General features: G+C 37.8%; 1 protein-coding gene across 1 annotated transcript; it reads left to right on the top strand.

Moving 5' to 3' along the window:
* The first annotated feature begins 9,207 nt into the window (after positions 1–9,207).
* Positions 9,208–9,976, top strand: LOC143365102 (uncharacterized). The gene is made up of 2 exons (XM_076805048.1): positions 9,208–9,482; positions 9,639–9,976. The coding sequence occupies exons 1-2, from the start codon at positions 9,448–9,450 to the stop codon at positions 9,919–9,921; spliced, it is 318 nt and encodes a 105-aa protein (XP_076661163.1). The 5' UTR covers positions 9,208–9,447; the 3' UTR covers positions 9,922–9,976.
* The last annotated feature ends 450 nt before the right edge of the window (positions 9,977–10,426 follow it).

Here is a 10,426-nt window from a genome sequence, read left to right as displayed (position 1 = left end):
GAAAACACTGGAAATAAATAATAACATGTATCACTCAATGAATACATATATAGAAACAACTTATAGTGATCATGAATAAATAACTTCTGTGAATTTGATTGCAAAATGGGAGAACATCGACTCGATAATTTCATAGGGTGGATAATAAAAATCTCCTTGTACATTTTAACCAAAGAACCCTCCCGCGCCCTAAAGAACAAATTCGGTCATTCAAAATAGGCAGAAGTTTACATCAAAATAGACAGTTTTTGCAAATATCTCGGAAAATAAAGAGACCGCCGTACTGTGCGGACAAATGGCCTGTTTTCGGGAAAACTTATCAAAATGTATACTCCAAACCTAATCGCCATAATACGTACTTACAACACACGGCACTGACACGAATGGCTGCTCTGAAGTGAATACTGGCCGACGCTTGCGAGCGAATGTTCGATGGCATTCCTTCGACCGCCTTCGGAACCGATCTTCGCTTCTTTCTCTGCAGCTTCCCGTGGACCGTCGCCGCGCCGCCGCGTATACAATGTATGTTGGCGGTTCGTCGGCGTGCTTGCCGCTGCGCGATGCCCAGGCTGCCACATGTCCATTTTCATCTGTCTTTTTCGGCGGTTTATTTGACTTCGAATAATTTCCGGAGGCGCGTTCGAATGCTGTAACGAGGACAGAGCAGTCAAAGACTGGCGCGCGCGTTGCAATGTATGTGGTTGTATCGCCCAATGACAAAGCAAGGATCAAATAAAACTCTAGTCTATATATAGACACTTATGAATCGTAGTTCTTTTTAGACCTTTGAAATTTTGAATCATTTCATTTTTGGTTTAATTTAGCTTCACACATGAATTTATTGACTCTGTTGTAAACATTTATTTCATAATAAAAAAAGAGAGACCGAGGTGTGTGCATGAATAATAGTGGTAAAGTATTTTTAAGTTATAACATTCGCAAAACATCGTATCCGGACCTAATCTAATCATACATTATCATTATTAGGATCATACTCTTATGCAAATGCACGTAGACTTTTTGACAGTGATACTGAAATAAATGTAATGTAACAATTACAATTTTTATTCTGTTATAACGTCTGACACCTGATCGTTCCATACTCCGGGTAAAAAAAAACATGTCCACTTAGGACCCTCCTCCCTATAAATATCCAACATTTAATAAAATTGAAAGATTCCCTTTTCAGTTCCTTTCTTATTCGTTATCCAACACGCCGGTGTTTCCATCTCGTATTCATCAGTCAGCTACACATCTGTAGGTAATACCATACCACAGACGAGGTATAGGAGTAGACCAATCACCCAATGTATTATTCTGTCTCACGCTCGGGGGGCTCTAGAGCCCCCGTACTATTCCGTGTCACATCCTACCGTATCATCCAGAACTAATATTGTGGAACCGATATTCTACAATGGCGCTGTTGCTGATATAATTTTAAATCTCATGTCGAGGATTCATATGATGAATGAAACAAAAGAATGTTGTTTCCTCTTAATTCCATTACGGCTGACACGCGAGTGCATCGAAGGAGACGTAATGTAATAATAATAATAACGTAACGTCTCCGGCTGAGAATATTTTGGTCCCGGATCGAATCCCGCATGGAACGATTTTTTTTTCGTTAAACACTTTTTTCTTGTTCTTTCTACTACATCAGTCGTCTTCCCTGTGCAATTACAACTACAACAGTGTAATAACATAATTATAAAAAATTAAATTAGTTCAATATTAGCCAAAAGTAAGAATGTAGTTTAAATTTAATTAAATAAAATACGACGTTGATATCATTAATTTCATTTGACTATTTAATAGCTACTTATTCAATGTACTTCTGATATTGCTTTTCATTCGCAGCATATATATTCTAATAAATTTAATTATTTGGGATTGATAAAAGATTGAACAACAATATTTATAATAACTAGTTTTGAACATTTTTTAAGGGTAATTAAATTTAAAAAACAAAAAGAATGATTTAAAAATACAAAATATATTTCAGTATATACCATTAAACCCGATTCTTTTTAATTTTTTCAGTTTAAATTTTACTTTGGTATTGTTCCGTCACAAGACAAAACAAATATTTCAATATAACCAAACATCTGGGTGGCAGACTTCGGCCTACCTCCAGTTTATCATGTTTGTAATGCACTAGCATTTATGGTAGCGGCCCGGGACAAAATTTACAACACTTTACCGGGCGCAGGTTTATAACGCCTTTCCGGACCCATCGAGTGAGGGTACCGCGCGTCCACCTCGGCACAAGGTTACCCTCCCTTTGGCAATGGTAGGCGCCAACGAAGATCAATGACAATGATTGACCAATCACGAACAAATTAGAAGACAGAGATTCTTAGACCCCACCCACACCGAGATTAGCTGCAAGGAGTGAAGAGACGACAAGACCAGTCAACCAACTAGCCTCAAATAAACAAGTATTCCTCCGAGCAACCGTAGAGTCGTAGTCCACCAGAGCAGCAGCGGTCGTAGTATCCGCGTATTTCTTTTTATTTCTTCGGTTCTGTTAACGTCAGAGTCGATAGTGCAAACCGACACGGACAAGAGTGTCCCTTGCACTGCATTCCAGACAGAGTTGGGCACTATTTAGATAACAAATTATTTAAATAAGGATTCGAATCAAAGATATTTTATCTTTATTCGTTATTCGAAAGTTCGAATAAAAAAAGTATCTCTGTCGAATAAATAATTTTATTAGACGAGAATTTATCGGACGAATAGAGAGAATTTTTTTTATTCGAAGCGGATTTATTCGAACTTGGAATAAATTTTCATCTTTTATCTGTATCTTTTATTCAAAGGCTTCGGATAAATCTTCGAATAACTTTTGCCAGCTCGAATAAGCGGCGACGAGGTCCGACGAACGCCGATCTTCAAAGACCCAGCGACTGACAAACGGTATACAATGTAAGCAGATGGAGAATCGCGCACGAATGAAAGTTCAAACTTTTAGATTTTTCAATATACCTCCATAAAATTGCGGCGAGTGAATTGAGGGGCTTTTCCTGATGAAAATGAGTCCAAACTCGAGTGTAATCGAACAATTTTATTGATACGTAATGTTACGATAAAAATTAAAATCTTGTTGAAGATAATCCAAATGATGTCGTGTTTGGACTCATTTTCATCTGGATAAGCTCTACAACTTATTCGTATTAAAAATACTATTCGCATTAACACTATTCCTACCGAAACTTCGCGTATACCTATTTCTACCGCGACCGGTCAAATGACCGGTCTGTAGCACAACTTATATTTTTTAATATAGAATGAAGATAATAGCCAATTTGACAGTATAAAAATATAGTTTCTTTTATTTAGGAGTATATAATGTATATTTTATTCGTTTTCACCGCATAATATTTCGTTTACTATACCCTGTTGGGCCTGATGTTCCCCTAAACATATTATGAATAGGTGCTCTTCCAGGATTAGACCCTTCTTTTACTTCTTGCCAAACAGTTCCGTCTATAGCAGTTTCGATTACCTCTTCCTCATTCTCGCTATCGGAAGTAACTAAAAATCTCCTTCTCTTTCGTCCTCTACGTACGTTCGAAACATTCCCTTCGTCCTCATCGGTGTTCGAGTCGTTCTCAAATAGATCATAATTTTCCGTATTGTCATTTGCAATATCAAAAATTTCGAACGTCTTTACATTTTGGGAATGAATATTCAAGGGATAAAATAAAAACTAAAATATAAAAATGTAAATCAAGATGGATAAAAAAATGAACAAAAGATAAAATGTGAAACTTGCTACGAAGTATTGTTGGTTTGTTCACTTTTTTGAAAGTGACACTTATAACGCGTAATACAATAGAAAATAAAAGTAGAATAATAATAGAATAAAAATACAAAATAGTAAAAGACTGCCGAATATGCTCCTTGTAACTTTCACGTTTTGATGCTCTCTGTCCAGCTCACGAGACTTTACTGATTTGAATTCGTGAGAAGACGTCTAGGCATCTCCTTCGGCTATGATTTTATTTATTTTACAGTCATAGTAGATAAGACGGTGTAAGAAAATCCGAGGTTCTGGACCGCTTCGGATACCAATCAAGCAAATAAAGACCGCGAGGCCGATAGGCGAGCGAGGACTGTAAGCACTTTTCGGCTAAAATCATGCCACAACTGCATTACCTTCCGTTTGTAACGACTTTATAGTTTCGGAATTGAGTCTTTGAAAGAATACTATTACAAAAAGATATAAATCGATCTACCGGTCAAATGACCGGTCGTGGTAGGTAAGACAGACTACAAATTTTTCTCAGAAAATAAACAATAAAAAAAGAAGTAAATATTGAAAAATGTATTATACGCATATTGTAGGAAAAGTCGTGAAGTTTAAAGGCGATTCAACTACGTTGTATATAGGAAATTCTAATCGAAATTTTAAAAACGGTCATTTGACCGGTCGCGGTAGGAGTTTGGACTCATTTTCTTCAGGAAAAGCCCCTAACAATTCACTCGTCACAATTTTATGAAGGTATATTGAAAAATCTAAAATTTGAACTTTCATTCGATGCGGGTTTCGATGGCGGACGAAAAGATTCTCAGCCGGAGACGTTTTACGGCCTGCACCAACCGAAACTGTTGAGAGTCAGAGTTATATATTGAAATGTAACGCAAATAAAATATTTTATACTGCAGTTTTAAGTTTCTACACTGTTTTCCTCAATATAAAAATGTTCAATATTACATAATACACCTACAAAACGATCAGGAGGCATCGAAACAATTGATTTTTTTTTTAACGACGATGCAATTTATAAAAAAATAAGAAAAATTGTTTCAGTATTATCTAACTACTGAATTTTTATAAAACTGGTATCTCGGAAACTTCAATTCGAAATGTGCACTTTCTTCAAATGATTGGACAATTCAATTATCCAATTTTCTTAAACATGTTTGTATAATCTGGAAAATCTTTAAAAATTACACATTAATAATCACGATGAGACACAAATAACATAATAACATAAACGTGGTCAACTGAAAACTTCGATATAAAATCGGCAATTTTATGGTATAAGAGTAGACCAATCACCATATGCGGTTTCGTGTCTCACATGTAAACAACTGGTTTTCTTACGCCCTCTACGCTGACGAACGATAAATGTTGGAACTAGATCATAAAAAATTATCAAATGTGGTCAAATACAAATGATTGACGAGTTATGTACATATCTGATGTTATGATCAGAGTTATGACTATATGTTCAAATTATATTTTTTAATTTGATGTCATTATGTTATATATCTACAATTATCTTTATCAATACAATATTAATAAATATAGATACCATGTTTCCAAATTATAGAAATACAATTTTCATAAATCTTGAACGTAAATAACATTTCTCCATACGTATAATTATTCGCATTTCTACAATTTTTTAACACTATTAATACGCATTCATTTTGAATATCTTTTGTAACTGAACTTGAAAAAGAAATTAAATTGAAATTTACTATATATTTCCATGTATATTTCATTTAAACAACATAAATTTTAGCTTTAAAGAATCATGTAAAATATCAATTAATATTAATTGTGAAATTCGAAAGAGTTAAGAATTAATTAATCAATAATTATGTAGTTGATCGTTTTTTGCGAGATGTCAATCTATTTCACTATTCACTCAGAACGTAGTTGTATTATTTTTTTGCACGTTTCTAATGAGAAAATAAACGACGAACGCAACGTACTGTTATGCGAGACTACCGGACTTATCTATTCTCTATAGATAAGTCAGACAAATAGATGAGTCAGAACTCACGGGCTTTCTCATCTACTAGACTAAGGCAAAATTACTCACCGGTACAGAGATTTCATGTTGAAGTCCAACCCTGCGAAAACTCCGACCTCCACGTCATTCCCTATCTCTAAGGGCTAGTGTCATCCATCCCCACCAAACTTCCATAGTTGTACTCTTATATAAGGCCCTGCGAAAGGGCGCGGAGAGAGAGAGAGAGAGAGACAGACAGAGAAGAAGTTACAAGTAGCCCGTCAGTCGACTCGTTTGTTACAAAGTTATTCGTCGTGTACAAAATCGCTTGTATTCTTGCTTGGCGACCTATTCCCAAATAAACCTAAGTTGTGCTGGAAGAGTTTGGAGTTTATTCGAGGATACTCTTTGTTTGGAACTATAGCGAAAGGAAAGAGGTATAGGTTGCGATAGAGACAGGTAGAGAATAATAGTGGACTGTATGAAATAATAAATAATGTATTAAGAATAAAGCGGAAAGAATACAAGATAGCGGTGAAGTGCAGAGGTACACGAAAGCGGAGAATAGATAGTAGTCGGAGATGTAACGCGCAAATCGTGAAGCGCACGATTTGGGAGAGTGAAGTGTCGTGGAGCGCACGAATAAACGAAAGTAAAGCGAGACTGTGATCGAGCGATCGAGCGTGTCTAAAGACCTCGTTTCGCGGTTATCGCGGGTTATTTATACTATGCGTGGCCACCGGCGTCGGAAGGAATAAGGAGTGGGGTTTTTGAAAATGACAAAGGATTTGGCAGTGTCGAACGTTAGCTAGCGCACGAGGGCAATGCCCTAACGGCCGCTACTGCACAGGAAACAAGGACGGTGGGTGACGGATTTGATATTTTGGATTATGGGAACGGTGGCTCACGCGACAAGTAAACGTTTAGAAGTAAACACAAAGTTTACGTCTGAGTGCGTTCACCCGGTCTCGGCGCCGTGCTCGATCAGCTGGCTATTGTCAACGCCGAGACACGGTCGCACCGAGGCCGCTCGCCTGCGGATTAGGTCGCAAAAACTATGGCACAAGAAATGATGTTTGCGTTACCGAGATTCTCGGTAACGCCTGCAGTGATTTCGAACACTCTTCATCTACCCCTTCCTGCGGCATAACAGAGGACTAATTTTTGGTGGCAGCGGTGGGATAGGCCGCAATTCAGCAAGAAGACCGAGGTCAACAAGGCGACAAGACGAAATCTGGAAGGATATAAGACGATTATGAAAATTCTATTCGGGTAAGTGAATGCCTTTTCACACATATTGGAACCCGAAATCAGAAATTCACACCGAAAGTGATAGCAGCGAGTCGTTACATAGTTTTATTCATAAAACTCTCGAGAAAATGAGTCGACCCGCGAGCCCTGTTAGAAGCAGCCTTGAACAACAAATGGCTGAACTACTGAGAAAATGTCTTAAATTAATGACTCTCTGCGAAGAGCAACGGAAAGAAATCGACGAACTACGACATGGGGAAACTTCAGTACCACTAGAACCTGTAAACGTTAGAATCAGAGATGATGAAAGTGACAGCTCCTTTCGGTCAACGGACGAACAACGCGTTTTGCTCAGGAGAACGAAAGAATCAAGACAGGTTTATACAGTCAACAAACCCACGGGATCTGACCGAGGAATTACAAATCGAGGAAACATTACAATTGCTCTCCGAATGGGACAAAGCAGGTCAAGTCGAGTATTCCTCCTAGACACAGGAGCGAGAATAAATTTAATAAAAGCAGCAGCAGCAGTTGTTTTACCTACACGAGCGCGAATCAATCGTTTTTATGGAATTGATGATAGAGAAGTCGTCTCAACCAGAGAAGCTAAACTTACAGTAGGAAATCGTGAACATATTTTAGCAATAGTACCAGATAGTTTTCCTATAGAAGAAGACGGGTTACTCGGCATGCCGTTCCTTGAGGGGGAGGAAGCCAAGATAGATACCAAGCATAGGACGATAGAACTAACAGGTACTTTGCATAGGATCCTACATTTTAGTAAGGACTCGATTGAGGGTCGAGAAAAACGTTTAAAATTATTAGACGAAAATACACGGGTAGCCCATTTGACAGATCCGAAAGCTATTGAATTAGTCAGGAAGGTATCGCGAGAGTTTGAGGACATCCTTGCTTTGCCAGGCGACGCACTGCCTATGACAAAACTGACCGAGCATAGCATACCTGTCACAGATGAAGCCCCTATATATGTCAAGCAGTTCCAAGGATTGGCAGGATATTACCGGAGATTTATCCCAAATTTCTCGCAGTTAGCTAAACCAATGAATACGCTTCTGAGAAAGGACAGGAACTTCGAGTGGAAGCAACAACAAGAGGAATCTTTTCAACATCTGAAGACAGAACTTTGCGGAGATCGTGTACTCATGTACCCAGATTTTAAAAGACAATTCATTTTATCTACTGATGCATCCGGTGAAGCTTTAGGAGCGGTACTGGCACAAAAAGATGAGAGCGGAAAAGAAAAACCAATCAGCTTTGCAAGTCGGACCCTAAACGAAGCTGAGCAAAAATATTCAACCACGGATCGCGAAATGCTTGCCATGGTTTGGAGTGTAAAGCACTTCCGCCCCTACTCATATGGTCGAAAGTTCGTTATAATTACTGATCATCAGCCACTGAAATGGCTAAATAACATGAAAAACCCAACTGCCATGCAGACGCGATGGAGGATCATTTTAGAAGAGTATGATTACGAGATTCAATACAAAAAGGGATGTTTGAATTCTAACGCTGATGCACTTAGTAGAAATCCGGTAATTAATCAAACTTATCGTCTCCTACACGAACGTTTTAACCGCGATATTAACGAAAAATGGCGTATGTTATACAGTATAGGCATAACTTTACCTAATAGAAGTAAACATGTAAAACGTGGTTGGTTGAATCCCATTGGAGATTTAGCCAATGTATTATTCGGAACCCTTAGTCAAAAGGACGCCGAATATTACGATTCGGAACTTGATAAACTTTATACAGATAGTAAAAGTTTAGCCGTACACCTAGATAAAGAAACAACCATTGTAAAAGGCATTGTTAAAGACTTTTCCAATTATCGTGATAGAATTCAATCATTCATAAATGTAACCACTGAAGCAATCTATCAGGTTACAGATAAGATAGAACAGCGACAAATTCAACTCAGTACAGCAACTTTATTATCTGAACTTGTAACTGAATACGGGGAATTAACACACAAACTCAGAAGTTTAATCAACAATGGAATCCAAGGAAAATTGGACCCCACATTGCTAAATTCAGTAGACTTAGTAACAATTCTAAAAAGCATTGAATCCAAATTTGGAGCTGAAAGGACGCTATTTCCTGCCACGAAAGAATCAGCCTTCCTATATCAACGAGTCATCGAAGTTAATACTTTTGTCTTACATGATACACAACTTTGCTTTGAAATGAAAATTCCAATTCTTGAACCAGAACAATATAACCTTTATCAACTAGTACCAATCCCCCTTATTCGGGACAAACTAATGTATGTAGTTAGCATAACTGTTCGATATATACTACTAGACAGCACAACTAAATACTACAGCCCTGTCGAGTCTATGGATATTCACAAATGTAAAATCTTCGAGAAAATCCGAATTTGTGAAAGAACGACTCCAGTTCTCACTTCATCATTTCAAGACCAATGTATAGCGCAAGCAATTCATATATTCCCAGAAAGTAGGAAATATCAAATATCCATCATCAAAATTCTAAATCCCATCTGGATACAACTTTACTCTAAACGTGTAAAGAAGAAGAAGATATTTTAATTCATCACATATCTTTAGGTATAACCGAAACCATCTGGACCACACTTAAAATTATCACCGTTAGTTTAATCCTACTAGCTCTATTATATGTATTATGCAAATTAAAAGTCTGGAAACTCATAAGTTTATGCTTCAAACCTTGCAATCAGTATGTAAACTGTTTCAATACAGGAGGTACCCACGTTTATAACGAAAATGTAACGACACCGTCACCTCAGTATTCTGTCAGGTTCACATCAAAACCTCAAAATGACCAAGCATTCACTGTCGAGGAAGTTAGCGACGAACCCGTACCAATTTATGTAAAACCGTCAAAGCGTAAAACCGTACTCAAACCAATCTTGTAAAAAGAACATACCTTACCAAGGTATATTCTTTTAAAATAAGGAAGGGGATGTTATGCGAGACTACCGGACTTATCTATTCTCTATAGATAAGTCAGACAAATAGATGAGTCAGAACTCACGGGCTTTCTCATCTACTAGACTAAGGCAAAATTACTCACCGGTACAGAGATTTCATGTTAAAGTCCAACCCTGCGAAAACTCCGACCTCCACGTCATTCCCTATCTCTAAGGGCTAGTGTCATCCATCCCCACCAAACTTCCATAGTTGTACTCTTATATAAGGCCCTGCGAAAGGGCGCGGAGAGAGAGAGAGAGAGAGACAGACAGAGAAGAAGTTACAAGTAGCCCGTCAGTCGACTCGTTTGTTACAAAGTTATTCGTCGTGTACAAAATCGCTTGTATTCTTGCTTGGCGACCTATTCCCAAATAAACCTAAGTTGTGCTGGAAGAGTTTGGAGTTTATTCGAGGATACTCTTCATCTACCCCTTCCTGCGGCATAACAGT

Source organism: Halictus rubicundus, unplaced genomic scaffold (assembly GCF_050948215.1).
Source record: "Halictus rubicundus isolate RS-2024b unplaced genomic scaffold, iyHalRubi1_principal scaffold1323, whole genome shotgun sequence".
NCBI classification, from domain to species: Eukaryota; Metazoa; Arthropoda; class Insecta; order Hymenoptera; family Halictidae; genus Halictus; species Halictus rubicundus.
Note: the sequence above shows the minus strand (reverse complement) of the source record. Positions and strands in the feature narration are given on the sequence as shown.